General features: G+C 38.0%; 1 protein-coding gene across 1 annotated transcript in view; it reads right to left on the bottom strand.

Annotated features, from left to right (window-relative positions):
• Positions 1 to 23,669, bottom strand: part of LOC135301681 (collagen alpha-1(XV) chain-like) — a 117,632-nt gene that overhangs the window by 72,434 nt on the left and 21,529 nt on the right. The window contains exons 3-5 of the mRNA XM_064421987.1: positions 6,215 to 6,762; positions 2,572 to 2,646; positions 2,079 to 2,171 (exon numbers count right to left, since the gene is read on the bottom strand). Coding sequence (XP_064278057.1) covers positions 2,079 to 2,171; positions 2,572 to 2,646; positions 6,215 to 6,762 — 716 coding nt within the window. The remainder of the gene's footprint in view (positions 1 to 2,078; positions 2,172 to 2,571; positions 2,647 to 6,214; positions 6,763 to 23,669) is intronic.

Raw genomic sequence — 23,669 nt, 5'->3', positions numbered from 1 at the left:
CATTCCAGCTTAGTATTGCTTAACTTACTAAAGCGTCTTTATTTCAACCCACGATTTTTCTGACTTCTCTTCCAATTCTGGGCCCATCTCTCTGGTAGGGCAATGTGGAAATGGCTGTGTGGTGCTTAGTGGTCAGCTGGGAATGAATCACATCTTTCATAAGGAGGACTAAAAGCCAAAAATTCTACTATTGCTGTGTGTAATTTTGAATAGTGCAGTAATTATGAAGATTCTTAAACAGAAGCTAAAAACAATAGCTAAATTAAGTGATATTTTTCTGGCTTGAGAAGCTAGACATATTTCCTGAATTAGTTACAGTTTTATCCAAATGAGAAAAAGTCAAGACGCAGTAAGATTTCCTGGATTAAATTTTGTCATGTGATGTAAAACGCAGAGGAGTCATCAAGCACTAAGGTGATTTTGCTGCCATTTGGAAGAATCCTACCTAGCTGCAAAAATTCAGGAAAAGTAAAGTGCAAATCCTGCATCCAGTGAGGAGTTACCCTATGCAGTAGTTCCATCTGGAGCCAGCTGCCTGTCTTTTGATCACTTAGCAAAAGATGAGAGAGCAAGGACTGCCTCAAGAAGGCTCAGAACTATCTTATCAATGAGTAGAAGATCTTCGTAAGAGGGACTAAAGAAGACAGAACCAGGTCCTTCTCTGTAGCCAGTGAAGGGAAAAGAGACAATGGACACACATTGAAATACAAGAAATTCAGGCTCTGTGTCAGAAAAAAACACTTCATTGAAACAGAAAGGCTGTGGAGTCTCCATTCTTTTGGAAATTCAAAACCAACTGGCACTGAACAACTTGCTTACTGAGCAACCTGCTGTATTTGGCTGTGCTTCGAAAAGGGAATTGGACAGGGCAATTTCCAAAGGTCCATTTCAAACTCAACTAGTCTGTGATTATGTGCAAAGCACAAGGCAGGCCAAAATGAGTTTAGTGAGCTATGTGTAAAAGGCAAATAATTAATAAAAATTTATTCAAACACATCAGGAGCAGGAGGCTGCGTCAATACTTAATAAAGTTATAAAAAGAGTGATCAGAGAATTTGAAGTCTATAGTAGAAAAAAAAAAAAAAGGTTTTCTTCCATTTCTTCCATTCATGTTGACCCTGGAAGAGTTAAAACTCCTTAAGAAAAATATTCTTAGGAAACTCAGCAGTGAATATGACTAAAGTGGAAGCTTTTGTATGAAAAGGGTTTGGAAACACAGTAAGTGAATGACAGGACATCACAAACAAAAAGTATTTGCCCATGGGTTCTCTAAGATTCAACAGTGAAATAGATGAAGTACAATATCAGACAAATGTAAGCATCGTTTCTGTGAAGTAATTTCTCAGAAAACAACTGATTTTCTCTAAAGGAACCAATGAGAATATGTATTTAAAAAAAGAATGTTTGACACAAACAGCATGGAAAGCTTCATTGTGAGGAACGCCCTAGAATATTTAAACCTGGTACAAAAAGTGAGGAGGACACAATGTGTTGGAAATCTCTAAAAATGGTAAGAAACAGCTGTTTACTCTGTTATCTAGTAACTTAACCACCAAATGAGAGCAGTGGTGAGCATGTTCAGAAGGGCAAGAAAAAGGTGCATGTCCTTCACAAAACATGTCATTAAATTAGCTAAGGAATTCTGCAGCAGGAATCAGAAGGTGGTAAAACTCTCATGTGTTAAAAAATCCCAAACAATAAAGCAAGAAATTCGAGGATGAATAACTCAGCTGAGTTCTACTAACCACATATAATCTTGGTGCAAACATTTCCCGAGATAAAAATTGGTGCAGAGTAAGAGTGTTCCCAGGAAGTGTATTTTCCCAATCTTGTATTATACTCTTTCCAAGACCTTGGGATCTCTTCCCAAAATCTGGTTGCTGACTGCTATCAAATATACCAGATTTTTTTATCTGGCGCTGTGCCATCATTCTCATGGATGGGTGCACATTGTTCTCATGGAGCCTTTGGAAATTGCCAGATATGAAAGCTATTCATCAAATCCAGACCCCACCCTTTAAAAGAGATATTAAAATATTAAAACAGAATTTTAAAGTAGATAAATCAAATAAATTTACCCTTATGGGAAGATGAGAAGGTGCAAGGGCTTCTTGTGCCTCAGAACTGTCATGTTCTTGAATGCTGCCATTGCCACTGCTGTCCCCTGAAGCCTGTGCAAAACCCAATTATTGGGAGGAAGTTCATAAAAGTCAGGGAGAAAAGGAACTGGCTTATTTAAATGCAGAAAAAATGCCCCTTTTTTGCCTGGTGGAGCCTCATTATGATGTTAACTTTTTTCAGTACTTACAGCATTCCATGAAAATGACTCTTCAGAAAAATAAAAGCCATAGTTTATTTCCTGAAAGCTCTTTTAGACAAAACAAAATGATACTTTTTGAAAAAATAGGTTTGAGGGTTGTACAGGAAACAAAATCCACCCCACAGATTGTTTTAAGTATGATACAATGCTTCCAAGAAAAAATTTCCACATTTAGCATTATGAAAGACATCAAACGGAAATTTACTTTGACATCTCTGAGACACTGAGGTAGTGTTTGTAAGAATACTTACATAAGGGTCATCATCTTCACAATGATCTTCAGTAGCCCTTGGGTCAGATTTGATTGTCAGATGTTGAATTGAACCCTGCATGGAACATCAAAAACATTTCAAGGATGTAATATTTTAAGTAGCATATGCGAATGGGAGTGAGGGTGGAGGGATGGGAATTAAACAAAGCAACAAAATACCCTAAACTGTGTTCTGGTTTACTTGGAAAATGGTCTAAAGTTTAAATTTCATGGTAGTAATCCAAATTTAAGACATTAATATGTTCACAATTTTTTCTTTTGCAAAATGTAGAGCAAATGGAAGCTGCCAGAATACAATGACTGTCATATCCCAATGACACTATGATCACCACACTGCATTGTTAGTGCACCAGCTGAAGAATCTAGTCCTGGATTATGTCATATACGCTGTAACAGCTCTGGGTTTTTTAGGTAAGAAGTGCATTGCAGCTCCAGAAGTGGCATGTAAAAACCCTAAAAAATGGAGACGAAGGATGGGAAAGGAATATCAATAAGTGATGAAGTGAGTCAGGAAGAAACCAGTTTAAAACTTTCCAGAAAGGAAATAGAGATGGATTTTCTGATAATAAATGGGGTTTTTTTTCAGAGTCACTGTACTTCTCAGTCTGACATGCTGAAGGAGCAGTAACAATTTCATTTAAAACATTTAACTATTATTTCCGCAAAGACTCAAAGTGCTTTAAGAAATGTGGGGGATATTTCCTTATTACAAGATCTCACAGAGTTTGACATGATGCACAATAAGGCACAAAGATAGATATTCAAGTTGAGAACCTGTTTACATATAACACACACAACCTAGAATATTTTAGAAAATAATAAAATTTTTGATTTTATCTTTAAAAATCCTCTAATTTATCTGCCTTTGAAGACTATGAAACTCATGCACTTGGTGCCTCCTGAGTTTGCTGGACTTCTGAGGCAATAGCTCCGTAATCTCAACATCCTATTTCTCTCAAAATTTAATGAGCAACTCAGATATTGAATGATGTCAGACTGACTGAACAGTTCACTGAAAAATCATACATGAAAGGAGGCACAACCAACTAAGCAGTCTCCTGGAAGTCCTGGAAGTGATCTTTTTTTTCACAGTACAAGGGAATCACATTTGTAGAATACATTTTTCTCCTCTTGCTCTAATCTGTGGCCCTGGATGATAAAGAAAGCAAAATTGACAGCTCTAATGTTTCCCAAGTGTTACTGCCAGCCAATTCCTTCAGCTAGGAAAATCATGAACCAGTCTGCATGATAGGGATGGTAGGTATGTGATATGTACTCCCTCTCTGGGTTTTATAGCTGCTGCTGCCTTCTCTGTCAAAACCAGTTTGCAGCATCTGGCATCATCACTCATTCAGCTATACTTGGCTGTTGTCTGGTTTCTGCCTTTCTTTAAATGCATCAGGGCTAGATTTGCCTTTGGTTTCAATAAAACTGATGATAGTTATGTCCTTTTGTGTCTGACAACCACAGCCTTAGACACATGAATTTCCATTAGCTAGAGCAAACCAACATCTGACATCTACTCATTTGCACAATCTGCTATGATTTGTTTCTGTTTTGGGCAATTAATGTAAACAGTTCTTGGCATAGAAACAGAGTTTGAGTGAGGTTCAAGCATTTAGTTTTTCTACTCAAAAGCAATTGTGACATATGATGCAAGAAGAAATAAAGGCACGGGAACCTAGACTACAAGTCACAATTTGTGCTAATGAAGCACTCAGAGTATTGGCTGAAATTTATGTACTCAATATAGCATACAGAACAGCCTGTTTCTGTGGAAATGCATTACACTGTCATCCACCATGCATTTCTGTCATCATGTTTACAGATTTATTGGTGATCATCTCAAGTGATCATCATATGTGTTTTCCAGGTGGGACAATGTCCTGGGTTGCAAGATCTGGGTGGGGGTGTGTATTCTATTGCCATCTGTTAGAGGTGTGGCAGTTATCTTCTGTTAATTGGGCAGTTTTTCTTTATCTCTTCCACAAACCAATCCTCCCTCCAGGAAATATCTTCTGTTAATGGGCCATTGAATGTCACTGCATGACTGACAAAAATTACATAATTCTTTTGTGAGATGCTTTGCCCAGGGGGAGGAGCCAAGTATTCCTAACTGGATATAATCAGACATTTGAAACACCAGAGTCAGTATTTTCCACTGGATTCCCAGAGGAGCAACTGTCTTCTCCACTGGATTCCCAGAAGAAGACCAGGCCCACCACTGGATCTTCAGAGGAAAACTACACCCTTCTACAGGATCACTGCTTCAACAGAACCATAGCTATCACTGCAGGAGGACTGCAGCCACCATTCACTCAGGTTGCTACCAACACCCTGACCAACAGTATGCAGGTTGTCTTCTGACTCTGTCAGTGTTGTTTTGTATTACTGCATTTTTTACTTTATTTTTATTTTCTTCCCTAATAAAGAACTGTTATTCCTGCTCCCATATCTGTGCCTGAGAGTCCCCCTTTAATTTCAAAATTGTAACAGTTTGGAGGGAGAGGGTTTACATTTTTCATTTCAGGGGAGGCTCCTGCCTTCCTTAGCAGACACCCGTCTTTTTCAAACCAAGGCAGATACCAAAGTGGTTTCCTTTTCTTGAATGTTTCTCAATCCTACTTAGTGATCAGGCATTCACAATACTCCAGTCCTCCTATTTGCCTAAGAAAGGTAGCACCAACATGCAGTTTTCCTACATATCACTTTGCACTCTTTATTTCCTGCTAATCCATATAGTTCTGTGATTCTAGGTACTTAGACTAGTCAGACAAATTATAAAAGTGCATTAAACTTGCTGCTTACCAGGTGGAGCTCACACCCTGCCAGTATGCCTGCATTTTGGAAAGAACATCTTTATTCCCTAAAGAAAAGGATCCACTCTGTTTTATGCTGCTGCTTGACTAATTTAGAGGAGACATTAATCTCTCAAAACATAGTACAAGCTCTGAAGTACAGGAAATACAAAAATAGGACAGACAAAGCGTGACATTTGACAGAGTTGATCTCACACATAGTGTCTGCTCTCAGTGGCTGAGAATTTCAGTCAGGATGCAGCAGAAGGGATGCTTGCACTCAGGCTAAGATGGCTTGGGAGCCTTGTAGTAGTGGTTTTGGTGCATTCTATTTCCTAAAGCACCTGATAACCTTCAAACAACAAATAAATTGTAAGAATACACCTTTATCTTCCAACTATTTTTACCTTTGATGATATCATTCTCCTTCTGATGTTGAATATGAATTCCTAACTAATTAGAATTTAAAGCATTGGCTTAATAGTGAAGTATTCTCAGAAATTTAGAAAATTAATTCTCTGAAATCTGCCCTTCTTAGAAAGGCCATAAAAAATTACGTGACATATTTACTTTGAAATTTCTAATATTCAAATTGAAGATTGAGCTTAATATCTGGACTATTTATAAAATTCTGAGGCTCTCAGAACATTTGTATATTAAACCAGAGGTTATATAACTTCACCGCCCAAACCCCAGCTAGGTATACAAAATACAAGCTCTATGATTTGACCCTCACTTGGGATATAACCACTCAAGCAGGACTTCTTGGGTAGGGAGTACATGCATTAAACACTGAAGGATGAAAATTTATCAGACAGCACTTACTGTGAACTTTTCCAGTCCTGTGGCTCCTGCATTACCAACAAATATGCCAGAGCCAGATTCAAATACCAAGGTTCGAGCAGGCCTTTGAAACTGAAGCCTCTGATACTCTTCACAGTCCATGAACAAAGCAATATCATTTCCCTCAACAGTCACTGTAAATTTATTCCACCTGTTAGTCATCACTGGCACTTTAAAGGAAGCAGCCTCTCGGGAGATATGGGATCCAGGCTCTGTGTAGTACATGATTATTCTCTGGGTGCTGTCATCAACTGGTGAAATCCTCAGTCCTAGGTAGATTGTTTTCTGGAAGGCATCTGTTATTGCAAAGAGCACTCCTCCACGATCACTGTTTGGTTTCACAGTAACCACGATAGCAAAATCTCTGTAGAAGGGCGATGGTATGATAGCACTGGTCAGCCGGCCGATATTGGAATCTGGACCAAAGCTGTAAGCTGGGAACCCTCCATAGCCCGTGACAAAGTAGACCGAAGGAGGAAGAGGGACTCCTATTAACTCTGTGAGGTCAAGATGTCCTTTTGAGCCTCGTTCTGTACATGAGAAAAAATGTGTTATTTGTCCTTGAGGTACACAGCCCACTTGATTTACATGATCTAAGGAAGGCCTGAAAAACTGAAAGGCAGTGTGGTCATACCAGGGACATACTTCTGATACTTCAGGCCACAGTCCAGGTAGTGCTTAAACACATCTAGCTATGTACACATGTCATTATTTATCCTTTGACTAATGGAGATTACTCGTATTCTAAAGGAAGGTACATGTAAACAAACGGAGATTACTCGTATTCTAAAGGAAGGTACATGTAAACATTTGGTGAAATTGAATGGCAACAAGTATTTCCTGCAACATATAATTACTTCAGCTCTCCATAAACTGCAAAAAATTATGAATGTGCTTGCATAGTGAATTCAGTGGAAAACAAGCAACATTTAATTTCTTAAATATATCAAGATCCTTTTTTTCTCAAAAAAACCAGCAATATTTCTCTACAAACAGCATGGCACAGTTTCACAAAACAGGATAAAATTTACAGTGTGCAGTTACCTATGTGTACAACAGATGTTAGATTTTATTTATGCCCTGTTTTCACATTTATCTCCTAAATTGCACTGCATACATAACAAATACTGTTCAGCAACCAAAACTCAGTTTTGAAAAGAGAGTATTTACGCTTTGGCAAAAAGGCAGAATTATGTATCTCTGCCAAACATGCCCAGAGCAACAACTCCTACCAGGTAAGGAAGGAGCAATAGCTAAGTATCTGCACCCAATTTTAACTAGAACCTTGGGGAGGCACATTCTAGCAACATACCAGAAACACAACTACCAATTTTCTTCCTCGAAGAAGTAAAAGCAAGCAAGAAAAGATAACATTTTTAATAATAATGACCAATTCAGATCTGAATCTATACAGAAATCCTCTTTCAATTTTTAAATTTACTCATTTACCTGTGACTGTAACAGCTTTATAGGCTGAAAAAATCCAAATGGATCATTAACAGAAAAGGTATAACAGTCTGTCTGAATACCACAAATAAAATGAACTGAAAAGCTGTTTGAAATACCTGATTAAAATCAGGCAAAATAAAAGAATCTTATTCTTTGTTGTCTAAACTGGCAAGCTGGTTCTAATCAAGAGCCAGAGAGTTTATTGAGCTGCAAGGTACTTTTGTTATTCATTGCTCATATGCAGTACCAGCGTGGCATATTCATGGCAAAATTCTTCCATTGTACTAGTGGCTTTGCAAAGAAATTGTAAAGTGTTCTTCCTGTGCCAAAGACGCTATAGCACAGTTGAAATAAATCCTAGCCTCTCTTATTCTCTGTACTTTATAATCATAGAATCAAAAAAATTGGAAAAGAACTCCAAGATCCTTGAGTCCAAATGTTAACCCAGCCCTGCCATATTCACCACTAAACCATGTCCACAACTGCCACATCTACACACCTTTTGAACACTTCCAAGGGGAGCTCATTAACTGAAAAAAAAAGACTGATGTGCTTCATGCAGAAACAATTGCCCCAAAATATTTTTGAAAGTACAGATGTTTGGTTTAGAAAAACTAGCTCCTCATCCAGAAACCAAATCCCTTTGGCACTTTTAAATGCTTTGCCAGATAAGATTTTTTCCCCCTTCCCAACAGCTTAAAAAGTGGATATACTTATTTTCTGGCCAAACACAGATAACAAAATTTGGATTGTGAGTCTAATATTGGGTCATGTTTTCTATTCACACATACAAATGCATAAAGAAACCTGTGCTACAAACAAAATACATAAGCCATTACACAATGGTAAGAAGGTAAGGAAAATAGTGATCTTGAGGGATAATATAAGAACGGTACACTGATACCAAAGCTACATCCAAAGAGTCATGGTAAAGTGACCAAGAAAGGAGATGGGCAATATCTAAGATGTTCAGCAATCAGGCTTGGACAGCAGGATGCATCCTAGGAGCGAAATTAATAAATACAACTGTAGTTTTCACATTTCCCATTCTCAAGGGAAGATTGGTGATTGGGAAGGAGCCATTCATTCTCCTCACACAATGTGTGAAGCTGCAGTCTAGTTGCAGTTTCCCAGTCACTTACCCAACACCAACAGACAGAGCCCCAAACAGGAGATCCTTTAGCCTCTGAGACAAACAAAACATGTTTGCACAAGGTGGCAGCAAAGGCAGCAAAGAGTCAGGATTTTCATTTGAGCAAAATAAGCCAGAAGGCCCAGGAAGAGTCTGCACTTCAGTGAAGTTGGGGTAGAAGCTTGCACCTATCTGCTGCAGAAAATCAAAACGGAACAAGAAGTGTCCAGCCAAATCCCATACTTACAGCTCATAACCAGCTCTTAATGGATTTATGAGGACCTAGAGATACAGTTAAAAGCAGAATTTGGACCTACAGCCACAGGTTGTCAATTATTTCTGACAAAATTAATGTGTCCCTAATGCTCCGTTTATTAATGTTAGAATAAAAATACTCTCTTATTCCCTCAAATAAATAGGTAAATGCTATGCTATGTTAAGTATCTGTAAGCCAGCAGAGAACTATGTTCCATCAGAATAGTTTTGTTTCAAACACTATTAAGGCACTGGATATTGGGGAGCATACAGAATTCATCCCATTTATATCCCTGCTTCCTAGACCTGGGACACTGGAAGCTGTAGTACAAAAGCAGCTTTAGCATTAGCTATATTTTAGCTCAACAAGTATAACCCCATAAATTGGGATGGTACTTTTATAATTTAGAGCTATGCGCTATGCTGTACTTTGCATTTGTTACTATTTGTTGCTGTATGTCACAGCTGGAATTGTTATGGAATTTGCTGAGAGCTGGCCATTCCCACTGAGTAGCTTCAGGGACCATTAGAGAAGCAGCAATGTGTAGTTAAAATAATCTGGTAAGTCAGTATATAGAGTGTTTCAAGACTGCAGACTACAGTAGTAGGGGTTAGGTTGTTGGGCTTTTTTCTTTTACTCCAATTTTTTGATGTAATTACTTAGTCAGGGTGGAATTTCAAATCTGTGGGGTCCAAAATGCTTTTTCACTGCTTACAAGGGATCAAGTAGAAGAAAGGAAAAAATTCCACCTGCTTGAAGGCTATTACATTTGTTTTAGATGTTAAGGCACAAGCACAATATTTATATGTTATAAAAGGGAATGGAGACAGAGAAAGGTCTACATTCATATAATTTAACATATTACACCGTGACTTTTTGGTTAGGACCCTGCTTTCAGATGCAGTTCCTGGCACCCACATCACTGCCTCTGGACTGTGCACATGTGTTATGTCATCCTGGTTGCCTCCTCCTCATGTTTTCACTCATGGAGCAGGGTAGCCCCAATGCTAGACCTGATGCAAAACCCTTGGGTGATCAAGCTGCATAATAGAATCATAGAATCCTTTGGGTTGGAAAGGACCTTCAAAGTCAAGTATTTCCAGCCCCTCTGCCATGGGCATGGACACCGTTTACTGGACCAGGTTGTTCAGAGCCCCATCCACCCTGACCTTGAACACTTCCAGGCATGGGACACCAAGGCTTCTCTGGGCAACCAGTGCCAGTCCCTCACCATCCTTGCAAGTAAGGAATGTCTTCCTAATATCTAATCTAAGTCTACACTTCACTTTATGTGTCTGATCACTACATGCCCTTGGGAAAAGTCCCCCTCCAGCTCTCTTCTAGACCCTTTTAGGTACTGGAACTTGCTATAAAGTCTCCTGAAAGCTTTCTCTTCTCCAGAGAAGATGCTATCAGGATGCTACATTATAAGCTACTCTAGGAATATTATTAGAATCCAGAATTTTCTTACAAATAGTAATTTAAAACATGAGATTATTCACTGGGAGTAGGGTGTTCATGTTTCCCGTTGTCTACAAGAGCTCATATAAAACTTAGAATACCCACAGAATACCACCTAACTGGTACACCACACTTCAACACAACCTAACTTCAAAGGTGGTATAAAGCATACTGTCACACAGGCTTTGGGAAACTACTACTACAACAGAGTCAAAGGCTACAGGGTTACAGATAAGGACACTGTCAGTCTACTTTTATCCGTGGTTTCACCACTAGAAAATAGAAGCAGAGTTCAAAGGCAAGGCCCTCACCTCTGACATAGACAGAATTACCTTTCTCAGCCTAATTTTAAAATATGTAGTTCCAATGTTCCAAGTCTGAAAAAAAAGAAGTATTGACAAGTCCTTTGAGAAAAGAACATGATTGGCAATGGTACAGTCAGACCAACCCAAATCACACTGCTGCAAGACAAACACACTGCTGTTGCCTGCCTCGCTGTGAGAAGATGCTTGAGCTGGACTATCTCAACTACAGGAATACAAGGACTGAAGTTAGAGACATTTGTCATGTTTGGCCCCAACCACTTAGCAGTAATGTTCATTCAGCTGATATTTTAAGGATTGTCCCATTTAGGTTTTCTATTATGTTTTCAACTAGAAATGCCTGTTAACAATTTTTCAACTAAATCAGCTGCCACATTTAGCCCAATTCTGCTCCAGGTGTACCATGATGGGTACATAAGGGTCAGAATAACATGCTCAAGTAAGTTGCTATTTGCTAAATATAAGACGTCAACCACCCCGTTGCTAAGACTATGACAGCTGGTTTTAACTCACTCAAGGGAGGACTTGCGTGGCTTCACACAGATGGGAGGGGGATGGGGGCTGTCTTTTGAATTAAATTATTATTTTCACTTTGTTTCTAGCTTAACTTCACCTAGTGTTTTCCCCTGTTCCTCTTCAGACACTTTATTGGAGCTGCTCCTGGCCCATGCCTGTAAAGCTCCATTCACTCCATGGTCGTTGACTCTCATCCTGTGCAAGAGCAGCTCATTTCACTGCTGTCCACTGCTGTATGACCTTGCTAGCAGCTCCTTTCCATGTTCTTTTAAGGAAATGAGATAAAAGCAGTATTCTACTGAGGCTTTAATAACAAAACCAGTCTCAGAGCAGCCAAGATCAAGCACTTCTCTGTGTGTAAACTTGAGCCAAGGTGACCTTGCTTCCCTGTCCTCTTGCCATCCAAATAATCATAACTCCAGGTTGTAAGCTCCCTTTCCAGCAGCATGAATAAACCATCTCTGTCTTAGTGGTGCAGTGCCTCTGCTGTCTCTACTCTGCATTCAATGAGATGCTGTAACTGCAACAGAACATTGTTTTACACAGAGTGCAGTTACGATCTGCAATAAGAGAATTACTTCTTCCCTGCCGCCAAAGTGCTTTTATTTTGAACTAACAAGAAATACTTATAGCAATACCATTAAGCTGAGAAGGATTTCCACATCTACCAAATAAAATTTAATCAAGTACTGCGGAGAGAAAAGGAAGGGGAATATTGTAACACAGTAACAGATATGCTGCATGAAATGGAAGAGGCCAGCATCATTGCTGCTACCAGGAAAAACAGCATTGGCTCTGCTTGAACACATTTTTAGCTGCCATTAATACACTGTTGAAAAACATGGATAGAATATATTGGTATTAAAGGCTGCAGCATTTCCTTCCAGATGCCTCAGGAAACCTCAGAAGCGCTTTCTGGTGGCGTTGCACACCTGGAAGTCAGGCCGCAGCCAGCAGGAGTTGGGGTACTCACTGACACGCCAGAGCAGGGCAGGCATTCCTTTGAGAAAACCGCTTTCCAACACTTTCTGCCGGCTCCTGCTTTCACGTCATTGTCATTCTGCCCTCTACTGGGCGAAAGAGCTTAAACATTGTTAATTAAATAGACATATATTTTGCACAAAATACTGTTTGGGGGCTCCCCCCAGTCCCCGTTTTATCTTGTTTGTGAAACCATATTTCATTGCAATGCTTTCAAACCACCACCACCACCAACATACTGTAGTCTTCCATACAATCAGTTTTTCTGTTTTTCTTTTCTTCCCCCCAATCTAATACTGCACTATTTTCTTATTGTTTTGTCAGTTGCTCTACTAGAAGGCCTTCTACATATTTTTGGGCACCTTTTTTTTGTACATAAACCCAAAGCTTTTTAATGTGTACTTAATGAACTGTTCTCCTAGAATGACAAAAATCTATGTTTTAAACACACTGGTTTCCTTCAGCCACAACAGTAGATAATAAAAAATACAGCATATACACAAAATATTCATTGTCCTTCTCTCCCCACAAAGAGACAAGAGGAAAAAGTGGAAAATATTTAGCCGTTCAACTCCAGTAGTGAGGTAAAGATAACTGAGCTGTTAACTGTGTCAAGAGACTGAAACTACTATCTGGAACCTCAGGATCCTTTTTCTCTTTCTGAGTTTGCGGCACTCTGACATGTATGGACTTGCTCTATTCCTACCATGCCAGGTTCATGCTCTACTTGTGAGGCCTTTAGAGCCATTTAATTACCTGTCAAAGGGATCTTTTTTCTCATGCTAATCCTTTGGAGATGTACCAGGCCCATCAATGTCAATACATTTTTCTTTACAGTTGCATATATTCCATATATTCCATATGTATTAGAGGAAAAAGTAAAAGCAAATAACACAGAAGCCCTTCATGGAAAAAGATTTCCAGACTTGCTAGGACATCCAGACTCCTAAAGATAACTCAACAAAGCTAATCTGTGTAAGAATTACAGAGTCTGCAACAAATATTGCAGCTGTTCAGTAGTAGGCACCTGTGACCAGGCTGGACACTGACTTTATGAAATAAAGTCTGTGGTGATGCACGTGTCTAACTGTGAGTGAGCAGTCTGACTGCCAGCTAGAGAGGCAAGTAGCCCTTAAAGACTGCAGGAGAGCAGGAGCTTTTGCATTTCACCACTAGGAAGCAACACAGCACTTCATAAATCAGATGGGAGCTTTGGCTGAGGAGAACGTTGCTTATGAATCACCAGTGTCAGTGTCTGTTCTGCAAGCTCTTTTACAACATCTAAGCTAAGATGTTTTAATTTCCATTACGTGTCTAACAAAGCAGATGTGAATTATCATGCTACCCTTCTTCTTTCACCATGACCTTGAAAATCAGACAAAGTACATTGTCTACTGTGTATTTTCTTGTGGGGGGTTGTGTGTGTGTGTAATATATAATATATTACCATTCTTGTTTTCTCTTTCCCTCTCTCTTTTTTTATCTTGAATTTTAAGGGATAAAATGACCAACACCCTAATAGAAAAAAAAAAAAAAAGTGTTTCTAAGATGATGAAGACGGTTCACTTTTAAAATTCTGGCAGAGCGAGCTGATTTAGATTATTTAGATTTAGCTCTTAGATTTAACAGTTGTACATGCCAGCAGAGAGTCTCTGCCCAAATGTGGAAGAACAGACATAGTCTGGCACACTGACCTGAATATAAATTCTCATCCCATATAAAGAGGTTGAATGGGAAGCAAGGATAGAGAACACTTAATCAGCAGCTGCTGCAGTTGCCCCTGCTGTCTTTGCCAGACCCTGTCTCCACTACAAGGTTCTGTCATAGAACAGGGGCATAAGAAGGATATGGACAGGTGGGATTTGTGAGCTAGAATTTGCTCAATGAAAATTAGAAACCTTCAGCCAGAAATGCTCCATTGCCCCTCACACCTGAATGACCTGAATGACACTGCCTTCTCCCTGTGTTTCCCATGAGTATCATGCCTTCCTGCTTTTCCTCTGACACTGTGAATGACCCAGAAAGCTCTCTCTTGTCAGGAAATCCTGCTTCTGACAATCATGTACATAGTCAGTGCCTGTGTAAGAAAACAGATGTCATGCTCCCTGCCCATGCCACTGTCAGGACATCTGCTTCATCACAGCAGTAAAAGTCTGTATGTTCAGTGAGCCTTCAGGCCAACTCTGTATGCTGTGTGCAGTTTGACCTTGCAAGCAGACCAACCCAAGAACACCCAAGGACAAGCATTATGTCCAAAATGAAAAGGGTGCCTGCAGGGAGTTTTTTGGTGGAACATGAAAGAAACAAAGTGCTGACAGATATTTTTGTAGCTTCTACAGTCTGTCATGGTCTCTGTGTGATAGAGGCTGATAGGTTTCTAACACAGCATCAGAGCTTTAGGCACAGCATTATCAGATCTTCCTCACATGGCTAAGCTGAGAGTAGAAAATCACTTCATTCCCATTCAGACTAGATGAGAACAGAAAAATATAAATACTGCAATAATTGATGTTACATTTTGGACTTATTGTTTGATCTTTATTGTTTTGGGGTTTTGTTATTGCTGTTTTTTATTTTTAAAAATTAAGAGCTATAAACCTAAGTAAGGTAATGAAAAATAGAGGACTTTTTATGCATCCTTGACTCTTCCACAGCACTTTGAAGCCTGGTGGACAGTGTGTCTCTCTCAGATGACTAAGCTATCCATCCTTTTACGCTAAGCAACAGAAGTTGATATTTTGTTACTACTGTTTCATTTTCAAGTCCTTAGGAGGACTTCTATTGTCTTCCAGGAGCATCCCTTTCATAAATGTTCTTAAATTTATGCACCTGATATTTATAATTTCTTTTTATCCTTCTAAATTTATTTTCATGTATTCTTTACACCATTGGACTTAGTAATTAATAGATTTGATTTATAAAAAGCCAGGATTCAGAGAAGTTAAAAAAAGATTGTGAGGTAGATGATATGGGAACAGTAAATACTAGAAGTATGTCTTGTGTTGAACATTAACATTTCTGACAGCTAAATGCTTTTATAGCATGAATGCACCAGTAAAAATGTAGAAATAAAATCTAGCCAACATAATCCTTCTTTTTCCATCTTCCTATTTCCCAAGAATTTCATTTCCCAAGAGTTGTGTTACAGTACTTTTATATCTTAGTATAAATCACATATGCTTTTATTATGCTCCTAGTTTTTTGCCTTTCCCCAGTGAACACACTGAGTTTTAAAAAATGTTATTGATTTTAAACAAGATATCATTAAAATGTCATCTCTAGTCAAAAAGTTCTAGGTTAAAATCCTGTCTAAAGTCCTAAGTGAAAGATCTTCTGGTTTTACAGTGATTACTTGATATAAATTCCTAGAATTTTGTGTTATGATTGGATTCTGTTGCCTGGAAAGGGTAAGCACTCACTAAAGCTTTTCCAGCATTTAAGGCATCTTATGCAAATATGTTGTTTTTCCAAACAGTCCCTCTCTAAGTGGAGACACAAGTACGTTTCCCACCCTTACTCTGTTCCTGATCCATGAGGTTTATAAGAACTTAATGGCCATCAGGTCTCTGCATCTTTGTCAAATTTGGTGCATAGAAGTTCTAGCTCAAAGCAGACTCAGAAATCATTGCACAGACACGCACTGCAATAATATATGCATTATTTCCTAGTGAAACCAAGTTAAACTCAAAGCGTCACTGTAATACCTGCCTACAGATATCCTCTTAAACACAAATATAATGGGTTCTCTTTTTCAGCTCAGTGGAGGAACTACTTTTGCTACTTACAAACCACAGATTTCCCACTAGGGACCTCACACATGGTCCCATTCAACAGTAAACTAAGCAAATCTGGTTTCAGCTACCTGACTTCATAAACAAATACTTTGCCAACTATCTTTTAGATGAATTGCTATCTTTATTAAGAAGAATATAGAAATTTCCTTTAGAAGACAAATGAAGTAAAAATGAGATGCTGGATATAGGTATCTTACCCCCTTCATACAGATGGAGAATGCAGTGCAGTGACTTTCACCCGGCTCATGTGCACAGCCTCATATATTACATTATCCATGTTTCTGGGACTTTTTCACAACCAGAAACTCTGGAAATTCAGATAAAATCCTCAGATATAGACCTACTCACTGCTGTCTCTGTCAAATAGTTCAAAAAGTGTCAATCAGTTCTACAAACAAGATTTATAATTTTTTTTTTTTTCACTGACATACTACCACGGAACACCAATAAACTGCTGACTTTTTTCCAAAAAGGCATCATGCAGAAAGTGACCTCGCTATGAAATGTGTTATTCTATGCAGATGATGACCAGAAGTCTTTCCTTATAGTGTAGCTGCATTTTCAGGCATGTGCTCCCCCTTTTCACTCCATCCTTGTCTACCTATCATCACATGATCCAAAATGCAGTCTCAACCAGGGGCTTGAGAAACTTGAGAGAGATGAAACAACCTTTCACCCTGATTAAAAGCTGCATTTCTCTTGTATATTTCCATGGAAATATGGCAGGAGCAGTGTGGCAACATTGGACCAGCCCCATTGATTAGACCTTTCAGCAATGCAGTTCACTGTTTCAATAAGGATCTAGCATGTAAATAAGATCTTTTATGCGCACGTTTGTACCAAATCTTGAGTTATCTAGATGTGACATCATTGATCACTGCCTGATGACTAAATCAGAGAGACCAGATTGCCAGACCACAATTAACCTTAAGAACACTGACTCAAAGTGAAGTAGAAGATAATACATTTTCCAGCTTGGTCATATTAATTTTAACAGGTCTAATATCATGCAGAATTATTAAACTAATTCTGATGTGTGTGCAGCTTATTGCCCTCAGAAGTTCTCCACTGCTTGTATACAATGTGAATTAATCAATAGTTTCTGTCTAGAATAACTGAAACATCTATTATATTTTATTCAGGACTTAGAACTGTATGAACAAAGGGGGAAAATGAATTTTTTTAAATCACACAGAGAATATATTATGTTTTACATATGCATGGCCAAAAATAATTTCATTTCCTCCAGAGTATTTAGAGAATAGATAAAGTCTTATTCTTGGTAAATACTATATTTTTAGTTCACTCAAATGTTATTTGAGACAAGAGCTGAAAATAGAGAAAGAGATAAAGTAGCATGCAGCAGTAATTCTTAGGTCTTGATACTTGATATATAGTTGAAAGTCTTTCCCAGAGAAGTCTCAACTGCATGCTGTCCCTAACTTGGAAAATATAGCTGATTTACATCTGCATCCAATATTTATAAATCCATTTAAAATGTGTTGGCATATTGGCCTTCTGCTTTTAAAAAGTTGGTTGACACAAAATGTTGTTCTTTTGGCTTAAATTTCAAAGGTTACTTTCTCAAGGCCATTAGTGTTGTGACAAGAATAAGAAAGAGTGATGTTCTTAGAATTTATTGTGTTTTTCTTAATGCTCGTTTGAACTGAAGATTCAGAAAGTCAAAAAAAGAAACCTACATAATAAGGAACAAAGGACAATGCTATTGGCATTTTTGGCTTTGATTATATGCTTTGCTCTATACTTTCATTGTCTGAGCCCTCATTTGTGTTTTAAAACTCTGGTTTCGCCAGTTTTACTCATGATAAGAACAGCTGTGTGTTAGTAATAGGACAACTATGTTGCATAAAATTTTAATTAGGTCTGAATTAAAGTATGCCTTTTGATGGTCAGACTCCAACAGAAGTCTCCAGGTACTGGAAATTATAGCATCATGCAGCCTAAAGACTGTGTTTTCCATGTTCTGAGCTTCTCCAGAGTTCTCCAGAACTTTCAGCTGTCTGCTCTCACTTCCTTTTTCTTCCAACATCATCTGGAATCACGTTCTCCCTCCAATATTCCCTATATAGTCAAATATCACCTCATCTTTGTTCTTTGTTTAGCAGCTTCTTGGCAAAACCACTGGGCAAAGACATGCCATCCAACGTGCTGAGCTGCACTTTCAGGTGGTATTTTTCCAACTGCAAGCTTTATGACAAATCTTATAGGCAGTGCTCTTGCCCTTTTCCCTGAGAACGTACCACAGCTGAATCTTGTTCTCTGGCACATGCAGCACATACTGCCAGACCTGTGAGCAGTAATGAGCTTGTATGAGCCAACAGGCACCAAAGTCTTCCATCTCTTCCGCGTCTGTCAACATTCTTGTCAACAAAAATGTCACAGTAACCCTCCAAGCCTCCCCTCTCTGTCTCCCATTCTCCACTTACATTTGCAGACATAACAAGAAAGTTTAAGTTGAACATGATCTAACTATCCTCCCCCTTCTCCGTCTTTGAAAAGAATATTAATCTTATTTGGTTTAATTTTATTTTTTTTTGCACAAACTAGTCTAGTCATTGAATGGTAATAGTAATACCACTTTTGTAGGCATGTGGCAATTAACATGACTGCTCTGGAATCATAGAGATAATCTGTTCTTCCGGCATCCATAGGTCACAAATCCTTCCAACAAAAACCTCAGTATGTTCAGGTTCATTCCCCAGAAGCTGAACATTAGGGCTTCAGTTTACATTCAGTGAGCTTTGACCTTCTCTGTGCACAAAATTCAGCAGTAATAAAAAGCATTCAAAGAACGGCAGAATCATGCTGTAGTATACTAAACCTGAAACAGTTATGAAAATTGAGGAAAAGGTATTGCTGCTAAATAGTTTTTTTGACTCTCAGGAGCTCTGTACATACAATCAAAAAAAGAAGTGCAAGTAATTTTCACATAGGATGAATCATGGTAGTTCTGTTACTTTTAGTACGGCAATGACAATTTTACATAATTCAGCAGCTACTCTCAATACCCAAATTGCAAGTGTGGAAACACGTGATTGATGGCAAACCCAAACTTGTATGCATCAGTTATTTCATCACTTTCTTATTTAATCATCACCCTCTTGGTAAAATGTTAAATATGTTCCATAGAAATATGAATTACAATTTGGCATGATCATGGCAGCTGAATGCAGGGGGTATAAACAGAACTTTGAAATTTGCAATGCAGAGATTGAAAGATCCATCCTCAAGAACTTTTCCATATGGATTAGCTTCCTTGTGAGCCAGGTCAGTTCCCAGTGATCTGTCTGGCAGCTGCATTGCTTGCTTTGGAGCAACACCAAGGAACTAGATGATACAGCCTTTGAGGTCATATGTAGGGGCTTTTCTGTTATTTTGAAGAAAGGAAAAGAATCACAAAATTATTTTGGCTTATACAGGCTTAAGAGGGCAAGAGGTTTATCTTGGATCTGACAGGATGCCTCTTTCTGCAGCTGAAATTTTGTGGTTCTGTTACATGACCACATAGCCAAAGTCACACAGATATTAATGTATTTGGCTACACTCTCATATCTGGAATCTGAACATCTGCAGTAACCTGAAGTAACCTAGTGAATTGTGGTAGGCCAGAAAATAAAGACAGGTTTTAAAAACCACTTAGTAGATATCTATATCTGTGTCCCAGCAGAGGTTCTGTGCCAGACTGAAAGGGAGCAAACAGAAAGATACACATTCTGATCAGCAGGAAAAACAGTGTTCAAAAGAAATACCAGAAATACTGCCAGTATCTTTATTACATTCATCTTACTTGGCAATTTTTGGTGGTTAATAGTAACTGCTATTAATTACAAAAAGTAATATCTACTTAGAAACACAGTTAATGGCAGATCTTCTAGTAACAAACAATCTACATATGAAGTAGTGCTGTATTTGAATGGCAACATAATACATGTGGATATAAAAGAATTGATGTTTTCACCATTGTCCTTCCTTTTATGACTTTTCCTTTTCTTCGTAAACACTTTTGGAGAAAATGGTACCCTCATCCATTGGTGTGATCACAGCGTCAGAGACTTCAGGATGTAGTAAATAACTCCTTGTAAGCAAAGGAGGAATGAGCTGTAAAGAACCTGACAGAGCTTCTTTATATATATACATAGTTTTACATGCACTCACACATATGTCTTCCAGAGGAAATGTGGCTGGAGAAAAGAGAGCTTGGATGCTTTGTAGTGTCTTAGATTTGTAGCTATTAGAGGCAACTTTCTCAAAGAAATGTCAATGATCTGACACAGATCTGACTAATTATTATAATCTTACTAATTTACATAAAAACATGAAGTGAGGATGGAAAGAGGATGGACTCTTCTCAGTGGTGCTGATGGACTGGAAAAGATGTGATGGGCACAATCTGAAACACAGGAACCCCTCTGAGCATGAGGGAACCTTTCTCACCCAGAGGATGACTAAGCATTGACACAGATTATGCAGGGAGTTTGTAGAATCTCCTTCCTTGAAGATATTAAAAAAATGGTCTGGCCATGATCCTGGGCAACAGGTGAGCAGAGAGACTAGACCAGATGACTTCCAGAGGTCCCCTTCAACCTATAAATGGACTATAAAGTATTTATTTTCCCTTTTTTTTTGTCCTTTACTTTCAATGCTTTTCATAGTGAAAAGACCCACTGATTGACTTCCCACTTGGAAGCATCTTTTTATTAACATAATTATTATGTTATTTAACATAACATGCCACTAAGGAGAAATTGTCTAAAAAGCAAAGACTGAATAAATCTTACTGTCCAAACAGCCAGACTGTTCAGGTAGTTAACCACGATAGCAGGTGATGCACCAAAAACCTACAAACCTGAACTCTCATGTTGATCAAAGCTGCTGAGGTACATGTGTATATAGATATGTTTCTGCATAAAAATATACTTTTATAAAAAATCAACGTATCTAGTTGTCACTACATAATGATAAAAAATTTCTTTCTGAGACTACATGAAACAAAACATGGAAGTGTGACAAATTAATTCAAATTATGTAACCACTCTGGAATTCCCATAAACATTAAAACAGTATGTGGTAGCAGATTTTTTTTTTTTTTAACAAGAGCTGCTCAGTCTACTTTTGAAGCAGTTGGTGAAGTGTTTGCTAACAGCAGGGCCTTATGCTGCTTGATCCAGTTTTGCCTATGTGGCAGCTATAGATATTCCAGTCTAAAGATCAGATATTTATTGCTCATTCATTTCCACTGAGACAAGTCTGAAATGGGTCCTTGTATTTGTACTTAGTCCAGCAGTGGAAGAGAATAAAAACAAAAGTCTAATTCTCTGGCATGCTTCCTGAACCCAAATGCAACAAACACAAAGATGTGGAGCTCTTCAAGTAGGAATGGTTGTGATTTTCTCTCCTGAAAAAAACCCCAACCCAACCACAAATAGTGGACACAAGGCAGAAAAATAATATGCTGAAAAGTGAAAAACAAAACACATGCTCTCTACAGACAACTGGGAGAAAACCATACTTCCCTTTGAAAATATACTTTACTGTTGGGTCGTCAACAGCTAGCAGGACTGAAGCATTTGCTTACTGTAACGACAATAAAATTATCTGACTGTGCCATTTTTTAGTAAAAAAGAGACTTTGTTCAGGCCAAAGAAAATCCCTCAAGAAGGACTGGAAATACTTTGTGGACTGTATTTTCATGCACCCATTTTGCATTTGCTTTACAACTTTTTTTAATTAGCCTTTTTAATTGATGAAATCAGTGCAACACAATTCTTATTATACAAAAATAATTATTTTAATAGATGCATTGATATAAATTATCTCATTGTAAAATAAAACATGAAGCCATGCTGGATATCTTTGGATTATAATTCTGGCATGGTTTAACAATACAATAAATTTAGATTTCAAGGTTTCTGCAATTGTACAAAAATATCCTCATCACCTAATGTTAAGGCAGAAATTTCCAGTTTAGCTTTGCAGAGTCTGCTTTTACAGTTTGCTAGGAATCGTTTGTTCTCTTGTTGGTACTATAAAGCCAATATGATGGGATTGAGTCTTGAGCTCAGTTAATGAGTTTAATGTTCAAATGTGTTTCAAATTAATGTTTAAATTTGTATATTCCTGGGTTGCCCAATTCTGTGGCCTACTTCTAGGAGAAATTATAACTCCTTCAGCTCTTTCAGAGGATTGGGTCTTGATTGCTTCAATTAATCTACTTGACTGACATATTTTCAGTCTTTTCTTTTAATTTCTTTTCTGTTGTAAAATGTGAAATACAACCAAATCCACAGGAGATTTTTACAGTGCATGCATTACTCCATTATTATACTTCCCAGAGTTAATTCTCTTCAGTGAACTAAACATTCTCCACTACAGAAAAGAAACAGTGCTTTACAGAACACATTTAGTTTCAACTTTTAACAATTTAGAGACAGGGAAAGTCTCTACTTTGAATTACTACTGAAAATTACTATTGAATATTTGTCACATTTTTCTATTTAGTTTCCAAGAGGTTCCCAAGCTGAAGGAGGAAGCAAGTTAGCTGGACACAGAAACAATCCTGCATCACGTTTTTATTCATGCGTTTATAATTTCATCATACATATTTATGGTAGCCATGCTCCTGACAACCAGTTTTAAAATTAATTTCTTGGTTTTCATTTTGATGGTAAAAATGGATGGAAATTTATTGTTTAGCTTGTGAATCAGATTCACTTATGACAAAATGTGTTTTAGCTCAAAAAATGAAGCCCAGAAAAGTGTCATCTGGTAAACATATCATCTAAATATGAAATGCCTCAATCAACATCAGATCCAAATAATGACTGCAAGAAAATGGGATTTTTTTCAAAGAACACACTGCTTGACTGTTTTCTTTGTACAAAGTGCTCCAGTAGCTGCCTTTCTCTTTCTAGAGTTTCCCACATTCCATAGGAATTTCTTCCACTCCTTACATTGATCAATGGAGTTACTGTTTGATTTACAGCAGTCTTGCTTCACAGTTTGTGAAAGATGGGTTTTTTCCTAGGTGGAGATCTGTTAAAAAAAGGAGCCAGTGCCATGTTTTAAAGATTTTTTGGTGAAGCGACACTTCATTTGTCCCCAGCATGCTAAGGATTATAAAAGGCTGTGAGGAGCAAAACTATTTATTTTAGAATCACATTTAATTACTCAGATTTTTAAGCACAGGTTTTGCAAATCATGTTTAGATGCAGTCAGAATTTTGTGCTTATTTAATATACTCTCCATGCACACATTTCACAACAAATTGTTTTCTAATGCCAGTGAAATAAGTAGATAATGTAGAAATATTTGATTACAGAATAAAAGTAGCTTCTCTTGGAATAATTGCATAACTTTTGTATCTAAAATGTACATTCATTTTTCATTCCCATCTCTTCAATGCTGACACCAGAGCTGCTTAAGATAATAAAACCAGGTACTTCTTCCTTTGCTTTAGATTACAAACCCTTCTGACACAGACTGGAATCCAGTGTTATATCAAGGT

The sequence above is a fragment of the Passer domesticus genome, chromosome 1 (genome assembly GCF_036417665.1).
Source record: "Passer domesticus isolate bPasDom1 chromosome 1, bPasDom1.hap1, whole genome shotgun sequence".
Lineage (NCBI taxonomy): Eukaryota > Metazoa > Chordata > Aves > Passeriformes > Passeridae > Passer > Passer domesticus.
This window is presented reverse-complemented; position numbering and strand designations above follow the sequence as displayed.